The 20,431-nt window shown below is 34.0% G+C and overlaps 1 protein-coding gene across 2 annotated transcripts in view; it reads left to right on the top strand.

Moving 5' to 3' along the window:
• The window catches only part of LOC141393504 (protein phosphatase eya-like), a 65,899-nt gene extending 60,410 nt beyond the window's left edge, over positions 1-5,489 (top strand). For both annotated transcript variants that reach the window (XM_073966526.1, XM_073966527.1), the window contains exons 2-5: positions 1,262-1,308; positions 2,889-4,793; positions 4,860-5,104; positions 5,175-5,489. In XM_073966526.1, the coding sequence (XP_073822627.1) occupies positions 1,262-1,308; positions 2,889-4,793; positions 4,860-5,104; positions 5,175-5,356 (2,379 nt within the window). In that variant the 3' untranslated portion in view covers positions 5,357-5,489. The remainder of the gene's footprint in view (positions 1-1,261; positions 1,309-2,888; positions 4,794-4,859; positions 5,105-5,174) is intronic.
• Positions 5,490-20,431: the final 14,942 nt, after the last annotated feature.

Raw genomic sequence — 20,431 nt, 5'->3', positions numbered from 1 at the left:
GCATAACACATAGCCTCAGTTCGAATCGGCTGTTCAGCTTCATTGCCCATTTCATCTGAATAATTTTTGGTGTTACTTTTTTATTATTAATTTTAATTGTTGTTGAGATAACAACAGCCAACTCTTCCAAGCACACAGGGTAAGGTATTCTTCACATGCTTCCCTTTTTTGTTGTTGAAAAAGACACTAGAAGATTTGTTTTTATTTTTGCATAGGCAATACTTTTATAAATTATTTTATACAGATTTTCCCATCGAATTTTGGTCTTTTTTTTGAAAAATTCCACATTTTGTTTAGCTACGTAAAAAATGTTTACAAACATAATCGCATTTATGTTTGGCAATGATAATGAAGGCGACACCTTTTTAACGGCTGACTGTTCCTGGAATGCTGACTCAATTGTTTTATTGACATTTTTTGTACAAGTCTAGCGCCTCATGGCTGGCTGAAATGCAAGCTTGCATGAGAATGTAGCCATTTGTGGGCTAAAAAGCCAAGCAATATATTTTTGCTTATTAAGCCATTATCGGCATTGTTTTCAGGCCTCATTAATCCTGTTTTAATTAAAAACATTTCACCCACAACATAATTAAATATTTCATGGTTATTCTGAAATAAGTTTTAAATTTTATGGTTACTGGCTTTAAGAGTATGTAATCGTGAATATGGAAATATCGTTTATGTTTCATATTCTTTTTTTCGGAATCGCATATAGACCTAAGTTTTCGGATCGTAAGTTGTATCTAATGCATCAACATATTGCCATAACTACAACCTAAATAATGTAATTTTCAAATCTAACAAATGATTATTTGCGAAATTGTTGTTTTTATCCTTCAACCTACCACTCTGAAGAGCAAGAACCCAAAAGAACGCAACACGAAACGTCAAAATGCACGTTTCATGGCATGCGTTTGCATGGCCATGCAAAATAATTTATAGAGTATTGAAATGTGTCACTGAAATATGTTAAAATTTCTCTAAATACCCTTTATTCTCACTTGCTTGCTGGGCAGTCTGCTTCCTTGCGTAAAATGTGGGTAGTCCACACGCACGCAACCTAAACCAAGGAGTGCGCCTGCATGAAATGTCATGTTGGCAGGCACGCAAAATTACTCCTGGTTTTTAATGTCACAGCGGCCACACTACAATTCTTTAAAATGTTTTTGATTTTTTGTTTGTGTTTCTTTTTCCGTTTTCTTAAAGCAAAGTCAGTGGAACATAGAAATAACATAATTCTTTGTTTTTTTTTGCATTCCAGGTTAAACGTCCCAAAACAGAGCCTACAGATACAAATGATAGGAATCGGTAAGTAAACAATGCAAACAAAATGGAAGCAAACGGTGGAACGATGGACCAGAGCATATTTGTCATTTAAATCTAGACACTTGAGAGTTCTTTAAGAATAAAAATATAACTTTTTGGACCTATATTAATACCATTTGGCCCTACATACAAACTTTAGAGGACTGATTTTTAGTCCTTATATATTATCTATATTTCTTTGCTTATGTCTTGTGATTGATCTCAATCAGGCATAAAACCAAAGTAACAAGAAAAGTGTCAAATTATAAGAAAATGTTAACGGCAAGGGCGTGTGATTTTTAGACACGAATCATTTAAAAGACAAACGTAAATGTAGAGGAATATTACAAATTGTATATTCACTGGCTACCAGATGTTTAAGCCAAATAATAATAATAATGTGTACACCCGGAAAAATGTAGAGGGAGCAAAAAAAGAACATTGAAAATACAACAATTTGTCATTAATTCCAAACAACATTTTCTAAATACTTTCCTGTGGGCGTTATATGTGTTCCCTAATCCCTTAAGTAGGGGCACATCATTTATCGTCATTATGAATTATAGAATATGGACCCTTTAAAATGCCATAAAACAATAGTAAGAGGAAAAGGAATAGAAATGCGCTAGTGTTAAAACTCTTAGCAATTGTGCACTTTCTTTTCACACTTATTTCCCATATAGAAAAAGAAGAAATTACTGAAATGGACAACTTTATGGAAACTATTTTGTCACCTTGTTGTCTGCCACATGTCTCTTACATTCCCAGAAATTCAGGCATGTGTTTCCTTGGATGAGGAAATATGAAGAATATGACATTTGCAAGTATCTAAACAGTTATGTATGATCCACTACAGCTGTGATATTTGAGATTTAAAGAGGTTTCTTAGGTTAAGTACAAATTGTATCGCCTTACAAATTGGTAAAGACCAACAATAAAACGGGATATAAAATCAATTATTCTGAATTCTAATTAATAATTTTTATATTGGTTTTGTTTTCATTTTTATTTAATTCCAATAGAAGTATAGTTTTTTTTTATTTTCGTTTGACTGACCAAACATTTGTTTACCACATGTTTTACATTCTCTGGAAAATCCTTTTCAATTTCAAAATTATCGCAAACTCTTTGTAATTATTTTCCAAAATATTTCAAAGTGCTCGTTAAAATCCAACACATTACAAATTATGGACCAAAACGAACGAACACACACACTCAAAATACGAAAACACTTGACAAGATCAATACCCAAATCTGTTTCGGGTGAGCACATGCGCAAACAGCTTAGCAGTCATTAAAAGTGTCCCATGCCTCCTCCTCTTGTGGTATATGGCACAGTGAGTGCCTGCGTGTGTGTGTTATTTTCTTTTCAAAATCACCCAACCACTTGACTTTACGACTCATATGTTGGACGAACGTAAAATTTATTTATTTTTAATTTGTTTCTCTTCAAGAAAAATGGACACACATAAAAATATTCAAGATGTTAAATGTCAATTGAAGTTTTTTATGGTCTTTCAAAATCAATAAAATCTAATTTCTAATAAAAAATATTCAACAACACAATTCCCTTTCTTTTACAGACTCTGTACGACGGCTCAAAACTCGCTTACAACACAGCAACCCACCTCTGCCGCTCATTTGCAAGGACCTTTGGTGAACTCGCAAACAGGCTCTCCATTAACTGCTAGTGGTTCCTCTTTACTTGCCTCGTCGAGTCAATGTAGTCCTCTTTCATTGCCACCACAAACTCAACCGCTGCAACCTACCATTACCTCACTGGCTTCACTTTCGAATTATCATCACGCTCATGCATCCCAACATCAGCATTCACCACACCATCATCAGCACCAACAACAACAGCAGCAGCATCATCAACCCCCAACATCAGTGTCATCCTTAAGTGCGAGCAGCTGTAGTCTAAACGCCAATAATCTACCATCTCTTTCGAACACCTCTGCCTCACAATTTGCTCACACGGCAGGCAGCAGTAGTTTCTCAACATATCAGCAACATACGGTGAATGCATCTGTTTCTGCTGCCTCTACAACAACAAATGACAATTCTACCACGCTCTCATCTTCGAATTCCACCTCAGCATCAGTGAATGCGCTGAGCGGCAGTAGTAGTGGCATGTCACACTGGCTAAATACTGATCATCAGTCTGCCACACAACTGCCTTCGGTCAAGTCAGAGAGTCGTTCGCCCGGCATAACAAATTCGACACAGCAGCAACATTTACATTCATCATCGAACGCCGCAGAAGTTTCAGGTCTTAGCGGTCATTTAGAATCGCCTACAAACAACGGAAATCATCCCAACTCAGTATCGAATTTATATAGTTGTTCGGCTTCAGTGAATTCTTCAGCGGGATTGGTTGGTCTTGACTCACCCAGTAACACATTGAGTTCCTCATCGATGGCTGCTGTAAATTCGACCGCAGCAGCTGCCGCGGCAGCCGTTGCCTACGATACCAAACATGATTACTACAATTACTATAACAGTATGCAACAGTACACACCACCATTCTACTCCACCTACGGTACACCCTACACCACAGCAGCCAGAACCGCTCCAAAGATAGAACCGTCATCACCATATCTGACATCATCGTATGCCTCTAGCAATAATAATTCTGCCCAGCTTTATCCCACAGCTTATGGCTATAATAATTTTGCCCAGTTTGGAACCGCGGCGGCCCAACAGGATTATTCCTCGTACTACAACGATCAATATGGCAACTACTATAATCCCGCGAATTATTCTCCCTATGCTGTCAGTTCACCCAGCTCGAGTGCCAGCCATGGGTTCCATGTGGCAGCCTCAAATCTTTCGGAAAGTCCCACCGACACCCATTCTACTACTCCAGTTTTGCACAACACTCACTCGCCGCATTCTCCTCTACCGATCTCCCCTAGCAACAACATGGCTTCAACGGGCAATACTACTCAAAGTAATGCAGCGACTTCATTGCCAAAAACCACACCCACGGGTAAAACGGGTCGTTCAAGAGGACGGCGCCACCAACAACCTAGTCCAACGCGTAGCTGTACCTCCGACACACCCAACAGTGAGGCCGTTAAGCCCCCAGAAAGAGTGTTTATTTGGGACTTAGACGAGACCATTATCATTTTCCACACATTGCTATCGGGTTCCTTTGCCAGCCGTTATACCAAAGATCATAGCGCTCTAATGACGATAGCATTTCGAATGGAGGAGATGGTTTTCAATTTGGCCGACACCCATTTCTTTTTCAATGAAATCGAGGAATGTGATCAGGTTCATATCGACGATGTCTCATCGGATGATAATGGCCAAGATTTGAGTACATATAACTTTGCCACAGATGGTTTTCATACTGGAGCCCCACCTGGAGCTCCGCCAAACTTATGTTTGCCCACAGGTGTAAGAGGTGGTGTAGACTGGATGCGTAAATTAGCTTTCAGATATAGGAAGATAAAGGAAATCTACAATACCTATAGGGGAAAGTAAGTACACAAAGTGAGAGAATAAATTTTGACAGTGAAATTAACATTTTTTTCTTCTCCTTTCAGTGTTGGCGGTTTATTGGGTCCTGCCAAAAGAGATGCTTGGCTACAAATTCGCCAGGACATTGAAATGGCCACCGACAACTGGGCATCTTTGGCTACCAAATGCTTAAATATGATAGCTCAGCGAGAAAATTGTGTAAATGTATTGGTAACCTCAACACAATTGGCACCCGCTTTGGCCAAAGTCCTACTTTTTGGCCTAGGAGGCATTTTCAATATTGAAAATATTTACAGCGCCCATAAAATAGGTAAGTTTTTCTATTTCAACACTCTTTTTTGCAATATTACTTATGTTTTTCTTTTTATGTTCCATTCCAGGTCAGGAAACTTGTTATGAGCGTATTGTGACGCGTTTTGGACGCAAAAGTACCTACGTTGTCGTGGGCGATGGTGCCGAAGAGGAATCAGCCGCCAAAGCTATGAATTTTCCATTTTGGCGGATATCATCGCATAGTGATATTAGAGCTTTGTACACAGCACTTGATATGGGTTTTTTATGAAAATCTTTACGATTCATAGTGTTTGTTAAGGTAACAATGTAAATTCTTAGAACAAAAAAAAAAGGATAAAACAAAAAACAAAGCAAAACAAATGAAAGAAAAAATCTTCTAAAAACACGCACTAATTTTCAAAGACTTTAACAACAACAAGAAAAATTGTACAAAATTTACACTAACTTTCGAAGATGTAATATTTTTTATAATTATAAATTATTTATTAAATTGTCTATAGTTTAAGTTTGACACACATACACACAGATAAATGCATAGATACGTAGATTATGAATATTATTAAGCACAAAATAATTTAATTATTTTGGTTATAACATTGCACATATTAAATTTTATTTTTCGTTCATTTTGTTCTTAACTACTGTATAATGTTTGTATATTATTTTTAGTTATAGTTAAACAATATATATATATATATATATATATATATATATACGCGATTGTTCTATTAAAGCAAGCACATATTTGTCTCGATTAAGTAGATGTATTTGTATCTGTATTTTACATTAGTATTAAATGTTAGCGACTAGATGAACAAAAACTGATAATGCGTCCTGTAATAAACCACAACGACGCCACTAACAATGAAGAATTAATAATATTATTATAAATTATTTAGTTAAAAATGTATTATGCAGAGAATATTAAAATGCAAAAAGAAGAGAAAACAAAAAAGGAAAAATATTATAAAATATAAAAAATCTTAAAATTAAATAAAAAATTGCACTATTATAATGAATGAAAATGCAACGTGTATTTATTAAAGAATTTAGGGTCCACAACAAAAAATTCAAACAAAACCTTGAAGAGAATATCGAAAACGAATATAGAAGACATACATACGTTTTAGAAATTAGATAAAAACAGGCAGTTTCGACAATAAACCGAATAGTAATGAAATTCGTAATCCAATTATTACTCTCGATATGGAACTACAGTGCTTCTCAAAACATTTGCAAATCAGATGCCAGGATTTAAAAAGGATTATTCAGTTATTAACACTTATGTTAATAATTGCTCAAATCCTGCACAGACCATTTGCAACTCCGTAGTACTTTTATGAGTTTCAATACAATGATTGGCATACGATTTTTTAATCAGAAGAAGGGGCTGGATACCGCGCAAAAAGTACTAAAATCGACATAAGATTGCAGAGGATGATCAATTAATTATACGAATTATTAAGCAGATCTCTCAGAGGTCGTCAATAGATGTTAAAAGAGGTCTTAACACAGATAAATCTATACAAACGCCATCGATCTATGGAATTTTTCATAGAAATTTTGTAAAAAATGTTTACGATTGTTTTTGGAATAGTGAAATCGAGTACTTTTCGTCGATTTAAATCAATATTGAAGTTATAAGACATGAAATGATGTACTTGATCGCCAGGATGAAAAATAATAGAATTTGTCCCTTATACAGAATAACCTGTGTTGGTAAAATGAACGTTCAGTTTAGAATCAGGACATGATTAATAATTTATTAGTTTCTCACACGAATGTAAAGCAGCATGTGAAAATCTACTTAAAAATAATAGTGAAGATTGTGCAGTAATTGGATATACTAAAACCATTCCCTTTATTTGATGTACTGCGTTATTAAATCTGACTTAAAATACGTCTTCGTTTATTTAAGCTTTCCACCATTCATTTGTGCATGCCCGTCAACAAGTTCGAGTTCAAGTAGCATCGACCAGCATTAGAACTACTTTATCTTATTTGACAGATTTGTTGCGATTCATAACGTTTTGTGTATAGTGTGTCAATTCTATGAACACTTTTATTTCGTAAAAACTTCTACAAATTTTGGAAATGGTTAACATTATTTGGCAAAGTGGAATACGAAACTCTGGCACGTTTTGAAACGATTTTAATGATTTAAAGTTAGCAGGTTTAAAACATAATTTTTTATAAGTGGATTTGTGTAGATCTTTCACCATTAAATTGTTGTACACAACATACAATAGGTATAAATTTTATAACTAAAAATGGAAAACGTAAATATAACTTTGAGTTATTTTTTGAGTCATGAATGCGCCCAACAATATTTTTCGATATTTCAGGAATATTATGCAAACGTACTTTAATAGCCTGTTCGGGGAATTTGCTCAAAGCCAAACTTAAACTTTCCAAGAGGAAAATTTTCGAAATATCCACCGATTTTGTTATGCCTTGATCCACATAATACATTAGGTAATTGCTGCTATCTACATTAATATTTTTGGCATCCACTAATGAGCCACGATACCATTTAATGTCATTGGCATGTTAGAGTCATTTTATGCAAAAATAGCACGTTTAACCCACATGTGTAATCGAAAGCCAAACGGCGACGACCTCAACGAAAACTGCAATTTTATTTGAAATTTGATTACTGAAGGTTAGATTTAAAATCACGTTTGACCAGGTTCTACTGAACCCATTACCGCAAAGTGGGTATCGTTTGTAAGATTATGGAAATACCTAACACATGGCACAGTTCTTTTAACAGGTGCGCCTCATGATGTTATTACGCGGCTTACTTCTTCACGTCTGTAATTTGACACTTATATCACGATATCTCAAGAATGGTGACTCGTATTGAAAAGTCATAAAGACCATTCTTGTAGATAATTTGTAAGCCTATATTTTTACTTTAGTCGATTTCTGATAGATTTTACCGTTTTTAAAGAAAAACCAAAAAACTGAATAAGGCCACCAAAAAATTACCTTTGACCCTGTATAACTTTGTCTGCACACATCGGATCGATGGGGACTTTTAAGACATTACTTTTAAAAACAGACCCTAGTTTTCCACCAAAATTCAGCTTTGTGGGAATTTTTGCTATTTCCCCCTTATACGCATGTCTATTTTGACTGGACTATAAGGTAAATTTTTGTAGTTGATTGATTTCTTGAATTTGAAACGGTTTTAGTATCTATTGAACAGAACCAGAGAAAGATGGATAAAAATAAAAATACAATTTCGATCTTGAAGATGATGAAGTTTAATGGATTTTAGGTGTTCACAATTTTTGTTCTTTATGACAAGAGATTAAATCAAAATTCTTAACAGTATAGAAGATACAAGCTTGACAAACTAATTCTTTTGATATCAAAGCCTCAATCATTAGGTCTATAACCGCGAAAGTACAAGTGATGAGAAAAAACGCGAGACAGGTGTATTCTTTGGTCTTCGACTACGCTGCGGTGTCAGAATAAGAATATAGTTATTTTTTTATGTTGGCGTTTTTTATTGTTGGACTGCAGAATTTTACATATTTGTGTTTATTTCAGCTTTCAATTGTTGAATAACAACAAAATATTTTAAAGTGGATATGAAATTGATTAGTTGCGGGCGAAGGGTAGGGAATACTATAGCTTCAGTTGTCACCAAACAACTTCATCAGTTCCCTTTTTCGCCGACTCTGTATCGATAAAGCCATCTAGCAAATTAAACAAAATGAGAAATTTGCTGTATGGCCCTAAAGCTGTTTACCCTACAATTTGAGTCGAACTAAAGAATTTTGTATCCACCACTGTTTTTATGTCGTCTTTGCTTCGCAAAGAATACGAACATAGGAATGTTGCTTCAATAAGCGGAGGTAAAAACAACAAGAAAGTTGTTTTTGCATTACGCATTAGTCAACAAGGCCGTGCTGATGCCTATTATTGTTGTTGGCGTTTTTTATTGTTGGACTGCAGAATTTTACATCTTTGTGTTTATTTCAGCTTAAGTCCATATTTTGTTGTAATTCAATTGTTTGAATAACAACAAAATTTTTTTATTTTTTTTTCGTGCGGCACATATATTTGAACCGTATATAAATACCGGTACACAAAATGGACAAAAAGGGATATAACATGAGGAAAATCACAACTGTTTAGTTTATTTTTACTTACTTGAATTTAAGCAATGATGGAATTTTATATCTGTAAGACGAATTAAAAAATAATGTAGTATTTTATGATAAAAAATGATTTCTGAAAAAATGTCTAGCCACAACAATGACTAAATACCAAATTTCATAATAATAATTATTGTTCTACAAACATCCCGGAAGGGACAAGGGTGACTTCTCTGTAACCTTACACACAAAATGATTAAAAATTTGAATTTATCAAAATTATGTGCAATTTTTTAAGTCACTGTAAGCAGATATACATATAATTGAAAATAAACTTTAGATCCACTAATTTTCTTTAATTCTGAGAATCATAAAATGTCGTAAATGCCTTTTTCAAAGATATATGTAATTAAAAAAATCAATGTGGTTTGTACATGACCTTTTTCAATATTTGAATGGAATGAACGTTATTTTAGTTATTAGTAGGCTTAAGTTTATTCATTCGTGCAACAGGAATTAATTTTTCAGATTTTTTTTCATTAATATCGATTTGCTCGTGAACTTTTTTTATTATTTCAATGGAATAAACGTTATTTTAGTGATTAATAGGCAAAAGTTCATTCATCCGTGCTACAGGAAATCATTAAAAAAAAGTGTCGAAAAGTCATAACCTTAGTGAGCATACCATTGCACCACGGTAGGATAATGAGGCTAAAACCTTAAAAATCGGAATGTGTCGTTCTATGGTGGATATAGCTGTCGGAGCAGAGACTCCTACATAGTCTGGTTATAACTACAGACGACGTATGCTGTGTTATTTAAAACCCTTCACTTAATTAACCAATGTAGCGCCGGGATTTGTTATGATTTTATATTAAAATCACATTTTTGATACTTTTAGACATTTTAAAAGTAAATAACTATCAGGTATGTGATAAAAACCGAATCGAATCGATTTGCATAATCGAAATGGTTTATATTTGGAGTGCCTTTGATGATATGTAAAGCCCCTTATTTGAATAATATTTTTAAAATGCATTTTCAATTTTTTTCAATGTTCAACAAAATTCAAATATACGATTTCGATTTATGCGAAAACGAGTCGAATCGTTTTCCATCAGGAATCGGCCCCTTTTTAATGACGAAAACTTTGGTCGGTTGATTAGTGTATAATTACATTCTAAATCTAGAAATAGAATAATATGACCAAATTCCAAGAAAAAAACAATCATTTTCCAAAAGTAACAGAGTTTTGAGTCAATTTTTGCGCAACCATTTTAAGGCCTTCTCTTAAGGGGTGACCTCCACTTGTAAATTTTAGAAAATCGAAAAAAGATATTGGCTTATTTTAAAGTAGAAGTAGCATAAAATATGTGGTAACATATTTAAGTCGATCGGAATAATATTATTAGAGATATGAGCTTTGAAAGGGAAAAAATTTATTGTGTTTTGTATGTAACATAGAAACTAATGGATTGTTTTACTAAGACGATTCGAATAGAAAATCGCTTGAACTACGTACTACCACACTTTTTTTGATATTTGATATTTATTTATTTGATATTCCTGCACAACAAGATAAAAATCATATAAATTAAAGTACAGGAATTATTGTAATAGATACATATCCTTCTTAAAAAAATAATTTACGGAATAACAGTTATATAATAAAAAACACAATACAAGATTAATATTAATACTAAATAATGGGTTTTAACACAAAAGCTAAAAAGAAGACAAAGAAAAATGTCAAAAAATTAAAAATAAACAATGATATAGGATTAGGCGTTAGTTTCATTGTTTCGAAAATAGTTTTGAAGTTTAATTTTAAATGTATGAACGTTGCTGATGCGTTGCAATTGACTTGGTAGAGAAATCCACAGACGAATGTTGCCAATAAAGTATTGCCGTTCTGACACCAAACTACGGCGTTTTAGCGGAATAATTTTTCTGCCTCTATTAGATCTTGTGAATTTTAAACTATTGAACAGGTAAATAGGTTTTTGTTTGACTAAGACCTTATGTAGAAAAATTAAATTTTTCATATTCAGATAATCATCAAAATTAACTCCATAAAGTGATCGAGTAAAAGGTGACACATGTTCTGTTCTACCAATCCCGTGAACACAACGCACAATGCTGTTATATGCTATATTTAATTTGCGTTTTCTCGTAGCGTCGCAATTTGCAAAGAGCTCGGATCCGTAGGTTAGTCCGGGTAACAGGCAGGTTTTTGCTAGGAGAGCACCGTATATGAAGTGGAGTGAACGAGTGTGTTAACCATAAAGCACGTAACTTAGCATAAGTTTGTCCTACCACAATGTTAATATGACTTCCCCAGCTAAGAGATGAGTTAAAAATGACCCCCAAATTCTTAGCACTAGACACAATTTCAATTATATTTTGATCCAGTAGAATGTCAACACTTTCAAAGGTGATCTTTTTTATTTTTGTGGCAGATAATGCATTTGGATTTATTTGGATTCAATAAAAGGCCATTTGCATTGGCCCCACTTGGAAACATTTTCGAGGTCATCATTTAGTTTCCGTGTACACTGCACAATATCGTTCAAAGGGCAACTAATGTAGACCTGTACATCATCCGCATACATGTGTGCCTTGCTATGTACTAATTGGAGGGGAAGGTCATTGACATAGAGTGTGCAAAGGAGAGGTCCTAAAATAGATCCTTGTGGTACTCCTTTATCAACCAACAAGGCTCTAGAAGCTTTCGTTCCCGAGTACACGGATTGAGATCTATCGGAGAGATAAGATTGTATAAGATATGTCGAAGTATTTGAAAAATTCAAGAATCTATGTAGTTTGAAGGTTGTTGTGATCAAGTGTGTCAAATGCTTTAGAGTGATCGAGGAGAACTAGAAAGCAGAGATCATTATCATTTATCGCACATCTTATTGAATCGGAGATTTCTATTAGTGCACTGGTACAACTGTGATCGGCCCGGAAACTTTCTATTATCAACAAATTGCGATGTATGCGGTCAGATATTTGCTTGTACAGTATCTTCTCAAATATTTTGGACAAATAACATAGAATCCGCATGGGTCGGTATTCCAAGTTAGACTTCAAAACAGGTATAATCTTCGCATGTTTCCATTGCACAGGATAAGTGCTGGTAGTGAGAATAGTCTTGAAAAGATGTGTAATAAAGGGTAGAAGACTTGGGAGAAGTATCCGTAAGAACTTGGGGTCAAGTCCATCAGGCCCAATGGCATTAGATTTGACGGCAGCGAAGCTCTGTAAGACTTCATCTACAGTGACGTTTCTAAACTCAAAATGTCCATCAGCAAAGACGTCAAGATTATCATAAAAAGAAGAATTTGCTCGAATGGACGGTAAATTAATGAATGTTTTGTTTAATTCATCCACATCACCTTGAAAGGTGGACGGAGTCTTCGATTTCCCAAGACCAATGTTATTAATTGTTCTCCACGTACTTTGTGAGTCTATTGCAGAACTAAAACGACTGGCGTAGTACTCAATTTTTGCTGTGTTAATCGCTCTATTCACTAACTTACGGGAGGAACGAAATATATCGTAGAGTTCTGTTGTTTTAAAGCGCTTCCACCGGAAATACGCTGCATCTCTATTTTTAATTAAGACTTTAATATTTGAGTTAAATCAGGGCTTCGATTTCGGATTGATATTTTTATATTTCATCGGAACAGTGGAATCATACAAATGAAGAATGTTTTGTTGAAGAAATTGTAATTGTAGATCAGCTGTAGGTATTCTGTATACTTCACACCAATTTATCTGACTTAATCTGTCATTCAGATCACTGTAGCTAATACTCTTGTAATCTCGGAAAGCAGATGTCTGGTTAAAATGTGGTGAATGGAATTTTTGAAAAATACTTTAATTGTTTTTATTTTCAATCAAACATTCATTTACTACAACAACGAACGAATTTGAATTCAAATCGTCTTAGAAATATGTACATGTCATAAAAACGTCTTTTCTCTAAATGACATTTTGAAACCGGTGCTAACTCTAGCTCGAGAACTAATGAACAGATTGTCATACAATTATTGTGAGGTTATTAAGGACATCGAAGTCTATTTTTTTGTTGCCCGTTTTATGACCAGAAAATGTCAGTTTTTAAAACTAAAATTTAAAATTTTGATTTTTTGGTCCACCATTTCAGTAAAATCTATTTTTTTTTTAAATTGATCGATGAAAGACTTGATCATTATGTTCTAAATAAGCCCACAAAAATATCGGTTAGTTAGTTTTGGAGTTAGCTTTGGTGCCGAAACCCCCATTTGCCACATATTTTTCAACAACAAAAAAATTAGACACTAGAATAAGATGTGCTTCTTCATTAAAACAAAATCTACCAAAAAAGTTTGGTAGTTTTCTTAGAAAAAATTCATGAAAAATTCCTTTGAGCTTTTCAAGTGGGGGTCACTCCTTAATCAATAATAAGAGTTGTATTTTAATTGTTTTCTAGAGCTTACTGCCATTTACTACTTTTTTAATGTTTTCGACGTTTACAAATTGTTGACCATAGAAAAATGTGATGTATTGGTCATCAATAATTGGTAAACTTTGTAAGGAAGAAACTCATACTGCGCCCTCTATGAAATGTGAATAATACTGTAATTCATTTCCATGTTATTATCTAAGACATAAACCTCTTTATGGCATTCCATAGATAGCCGAGCTATTAACCAACTCTATATTCTATAATATAATAATGTTTATAACATTATGGTGTTACCGAAAATCCACGGTAGGGGTAGATCTGTAGTTTTGTAAAGTAATTGCGGCGAATATAGTTTATCAAACGATGCTGCCGTTTAAAATAAAAATATATATTAAATTAAAATAAAAATAAATGCATGTTAATGAGCTAAAAAGTAAAATAAATTAGTCCATATTTACATTGGGCAATTTTCCTTGCGGCAATTGTCAGTTTGTCGGTGAGAGAGGGTGTTGAAAGGCAAAGGGTTACCATATGCCTCATCTCTCTCTCCAGCAAACTGACAATTGCCGCAAGGAAATTTGACTTATATAAATATGGACTTACTATCGAATTCCTCTATAACATATTACCCTGTATACCAAAAATATGAACTTCCACACAAAGTAGTAGGAAGGTTTTCTGTATTTTTCCCCAACAACGTAACTGTTAGGAAAGTTACTGAACTTTCGATCATACAAATTTCAGAAATATCACAAGTCAATCACAATTGAATATAAAATATAGTTGGAATTAAAACATTTAATAACATTTGTTTATTATCTAAAAATATGTTAACAATTTCGATTAAGAGGTCACACACACACACAATGCAAGTCAAGCGAATAAAACACAAATCGTTCGATGTACACGTGAATGAAGAACAATAGAAGATTTCTAAAAATAACAAAGATTTATGAACGACCACGATCAGTGCAGATATGATAGTTAACAGTCATAAAATAAAAGCCAATGCGATTTAATTTGACTTGAACCTTTCAACAAATCATGGCCAAGATGAATCCTTTCAATGATCGTCTTACAACACTACAGATAGACACGTTGTGTTTGGTTTGATGGACAATTGGATGTTGAACGTTTCAATCTCATAACCAAACGACCTGATTGATGGTGGTGATGGACAGAAGAGAATTGCAGAACGTATTTGTAACGATAGCACATCAAACAAAACAATTCTTGTTTACAATGGACAATTATCGTTAATAAAAATGATGTATTGTTATTGTTGTTATGCTGAGGGAAGAAACACCAGAAAATGTTGAAGTTAATCATTTTCCCATGCTGTTCTATTTATAAATCAATTGTTGTCCTTTTGACGAGTTAGGACTTAAATGATTTATGGAGTTGTACATTAAAGTAGAAGAGAGTTTTCAAACTAATTTCTATGGTATAATTGGATGTTTTAGTGTCAGATGCGGCATCAACAAATTCGAATATAAAAGATATGAGAAAATTCTGATGATATAAAGTTAATCTATCTTGAAAAATATTTCAAATTCGCCATACAATTACCTACCCGACTTTTACTTACACAAGAAGGTCTTTTTGTTTTTCTTATTGCCATTTGTAATACGCGACTCCAACTGAAAACACATTTAAGATGATACACATCTTAATTAGTCAGTGCCCATTATTAATTGTTCAAGTACGAAGAATGATGTATGGGCAACACAAAAAACACTAACGCAGCAAATCTCTCGGTTACATGTGCGTTTTGATATTTAGTAGGAGTATTTTGTACATTCAAACATGTTACCCTATATAAGGATTAGTTATGTTTTCAACATTTTAAAGCACATAACCTGGTTTTTAAAGTCCATTACATATGAGACATACATATGTATGTATTTGCCAGCACTCTGTCAGACAAAATCATCAGCTTTTATCTATCTATGTCGAAGGACATATAACAGAACCACGAGTAAATCATCTTTATAGGAAAATATTATGACCCATCTGAAAGTATTACAAGGCGATGTAATTTTACTCATTAGTTAAACCGTATATATAGGTGATATTTATTCGTCATCATCTAACTTTAAATCTCTGTTAAACGATTCCTGCACTTCATCTTCCATATCAGCAAGGAAAATCGATAATACAATGAAACGTTTTAGGAGTTGTGCTTAAATTTCCATTGAAGCACCATAAACCGCAGCTATGCGAGTTGTCGGTATCCTCTCTTAATGGCACTGTTCTGGGGTGTGTGAAAACAATTGTATACCATAAATCACAATTGTTCACGTGTTGAAGGGGAGGTAGATTGGTTGGTTAGGATTCTTGTTATGTTTTTACTGTATTTTTTTTACTTTGTTTTTAAGTGACTGCATTCTCAATCCATTCAGCCAGTAAACCATACAACCACTCACGGCACCTGAAAACTCACCACGCCACATCATTTCTTATTTTCGATTCCTTTGGTGATGCGTAGATGATGTGTGTGTGTGTTTTTTGCGGTATAAATCTTTTTTAATGTTCACCTGCTCGTTTTGGGGGAGTTAATTGCAATTTTAATATTTAATTTATTGTGGATGTACCATAAAACACATTAAGCAGAAGCCTTTAATGGGGAAAATTAAACGTCATTCCGGTTTAGGGGGGAGCAAAAACAAAAATCGTCAATGAAACGTTTAGTTAATTGAATTGGGGTTTATATCAGAGAGCGAGAAGCTCATGTAAATTGGCCATAATGCTGTTTAATGGGGGGAGATTGTTTGTTGGAAATTGAATTGTGATGTTGACTCAATTAAATTGAAGCAATGTAAGTCCGAAAACAAATTGAAATGCGAAAATGTTTAAACTTTTTCTCTGATAACAGGGATATACAGTGAAATTGAGAACTTCAAATAAAAGGTTATTTCTATTTTAATCCGCTAACACTTTCCAAATGTTAATTGAGAACTTACCTCGAAATTTGGGTTAAGGAGTGGCGTATAAATTATAAACCAGTTGTGGAATTCTGTAACTCATTTTTTGAGTTACCGACAAAAATCGGTAACATTAAAACACAAAATTAGGAATGAAAAGTATCAATAAAAGTTAACAACACTGTTGCAATCGGTAGGATTTAGCAACAGCTTTATTTTAGTTGTTAACTTACCGAACAATTTCGTTAATTAACGAAATTATAAGCATTTTAATTTTACCGATAGAATTCCACTACAGGCCTTCCACCGCTTGAATGCCGAGTTCGAAATACTTCTTTATAAATGGTGTCTGAAGAGACGGCGTTCGGACTTGCGTATTAAAAGTGGGTCACATATGATTGAGCTAATTTGAATTGGTGTGCACACACTCATGGATATGATTGAAGTCTTCCTCGTCCCTTGGTAGAGGTTTTGTCTAAAAGTCGCAGATTTCTACGGTCCATTTTATTCCCATTGAAATGTCCATGCTCAAAATCATCACTGCCAACAACATTATCGGACAACTGAACGACAACGCGGAAGATTACACATAACCCACTATTGACAACTCCAAAACATATACAGTAATTTCTGGTTACCTGCATCATTCATAGCTGCATTTTGGCGTTACCTGACCAAAAATCTGTTTATAGGCAACTATTCTCTAGATACCGTTCAAGATATTATGTTTTAGTGAACATTCAATAGCTGCATTTTCGGCATAGCTGCATCAAAATTTTGGCGATTTTACTTCAATTTGGTTGTAAAATTTACATATATCTGCACAAGAAAAAATTTTAAATTTTTTGCGAACTCAAAACAAGGATAAAATTCAACCACACAGATTTTGTATTGATAAGAAGTGTGCAAAACAAATACAATACAAGAAAAGATAATGAATTGTAAAAAAGTGTAACGTTTTCTCTCCCGAACTTGAAATATCTCTCACTTTATTATTTCAACATTGCTTATAGCTGCACATCATATGCACATAAGTAATATTGAAGATATCGGCCTTGTTGGGCAGGTAAGCGAATTTAAGCTTCCTGCATTTTGGGGATTGCTGCACAAGAAGTCGTGCAATTTTTGATTGTGCAGGTAAGCAAAAAATACTGTACAAATGTAAGTCAGCAATAACGCCTCTTTGTCGCACACCTTCTGGTTATTTTAGAATTTATGATGTCGACTTGATTGAAAATTCACAGTTGCCTTCTTAATAGCTCACTTAGAACATGGCATGATGGCTGCCAAGGATGCTTAGCTCTTGCTGTTGGCCCGTTTACAGCTGTGAGGAGATACTCAAAACAAGACAAACGAATCCAAACGGGCGTCATTGCATGAGGGAGACTAGCGCTATTGAGAATACTGATTATTGCCGGTTTGCTTGTTGGCATTGCATCATGATTAAGCAATAAATTATGACAAGATTTGTTTAGGTTCGGTTTCGTTTGTTTGTTTGTATATCAGTAGGTTGTTCGGTTTGGTTGCTTCTCTGCAAGGAGGTTCATAAACTTGAAAAAAAAAAACAGACATCTGAACGCTGGAAGTATCATTTCTTGGTAACGGTAAATTTGAAGTTATTGCTGCGGAAATTGACAAAACAAAAACATAAAAAAAACTTAAGAGAGCTGACTTTACCCGGAGTAAAATAATGATGGAAATAATCATGAGCTTTGGGCTGAAGAAATCACTGTCATTGCTGCTCACTTTTCTCGTAAATGGAATCTAAAAGAGAAGCTCATTGAAATTATATGTTATCTTCTTCTTCTTTATTTGCCTATTCGTCATACGAATTTTAGCGATCAATACAATTACAATAAAAATTCGATTTTAAATAAAAATATTAGATAAATTCATAAATTGTTCACAATATCGGCAAATATGTCTCTATTTCTGGCAGCACTTAGTAGGTATCCAACATCTCGAAATCCTGTCCATTCTTGAATATTCGCAATCCAACATAATTCTTTTCGGCCTTTTGGATTTTTACCTTCTATTTTTGATTTTAAGATATCTTGCAGTATTTTGTATTTTGAATTTCTCATGATATGTCCAAGGTAAGCTGTTTTTCGTCTCTTGATGTTTATCATGATCTCTCTACTTCGATTAATTTTTCGCATCACTTCATTGTTTGTAATTAAGGCCGTCCACGGAATTTTTAAAATTCGGCGGTATACCCACATTTCGAAGGATTCTAATTTCTTCACATCTACTGCTTTTATTGTCCATGTTTCCATAGCATATAATAATGTTGACCATATATATGCTTTTACAAATCTACATTTTGTTTCCAGGTTAATATCATGGCTGTTCAGAACTTTCTTATATTTAAAGAATGAGTCTCGTGCAATTTCAATACGCCTTCTTATTTCTTTTGAGCAATCCCATTCGTCATTTATGTCTATTCCAAGATATTTAACGTTTTGGACTCTTTCAATTGAGAAGTTTTGTATTTTTAGGGAAATGTTGTTGTGGCTATTTCTCCTGCTCACAATCATATATTTTGTTTTCTTTGTGTTTATATTAAGGCCATATTTGTTACTGCATGTTACCAATTTGTCTATTAATTCTTGTAGTTGTGAGATACTGTCAGCTAATATTGTAGTATCATCAGCATATCGTATGTTATTAATATATCTACCACCAATGAATATGCCTTTGGACGTTTTCTTGATGGATTCTTCAAAAATTTTTTCGGAGTAGATATTGAATAACCGTGGAGACAATATACATCCTTGTATTACGCCTCTTGATATAAGAATAGGTTCCGTTATATCTCCATCGATTTCAATTTGTGCGGATTGGTACCAATATAGATTTTTGATACATCTGATTTCTTTGCTGTCAATACCAATTGATTTGAGGATATCAATTAGTTTGTCGTGTTGTACCTTGTCGAACGCTTTTTCATAGTCGACAAAACATAAGAAAACATCTTTCTGCACTTCTCGGCATTTTTGAATAATAATTTGTAGGGAGAGTAAAGCTTCACGAGTACCCATACCTTCTCTAAAACCAAATTGAGATATGTCCATATATTTTTCGCATTTTTCATAAATTCTCTTGTGGATTATCCTGAGGAATATTTTTAAAGCGTGGCTCATAAGTCTTATTAGCCTGTAATCATTACATGATTTGGCGTAGCTTTTCTTGGGTATGGTTACGAAAGTTGATTTTAACCAATCTTGAGGATATATTCCTGTCTCATAAATCTCGTTAAAAAGTATTGTTAGTAAGTCGACATTGTTGGAATCTATAAGATTTAATATTTCTGATGGAATCTCATCAGGACCCGGCGATTTATTGTCCTTAAGTGACGTTATAGCGGACTCTATTTCATCTCTTGTTATACGGGTTCCTGAAAGTGGCAATTGTATTTGTTCACGGTTGTCTGATCGACTATTATCTGTGAACAGTTGTTGAATATATTCTTTCCATACTTTCTTTTTGTCCTCTATTGATATTATTGCTTTGTTGTCATTATTGTATAATGTCTTCTCGCTGGAAGGCTGAACATCGTGTTTGTCACTTTGAGGTTGAATTCTTGGCAGAACTGAATCAAACGGTCCCCTCTTTCATTTCGTTCTCCTATTCCATATGGCCCTGTTATAGCGGGAACATTTCCTTTGCCAATTTTTGAATTAAAATCACCTTGTACAATAGTAATTTCGTGGGGCTTTGTTAATTTCATCAAATCTTCAATGTCTTCATAAAATGTTTCTATTTCTTCTTTGCTTTTGTCGGCAGTTGGAGCATATACCTGTATGATATTTATATTAATTGATTTGGTTTCCAGCTTTATAAGCATAGCTCTGTCAGAT

This window comes from Musca autumnalis, unplaced genomic scaffold (assembly GCF_047663935.1).
Source record: "Musca autumnalis isolate F117 unplaced genomic scaffold, ASM4766393v1 scaffold_2, whole genome shotgun sequence".
Lineage (NCBI taxonomy): Eukaryota > Metazoa > Arthropoda > Insecta > Diptera > Muscidae > Musca > Musca autumnalis.
This window is presented reverse-complemented; position numbering and strand designations above follow the sequence as displayed.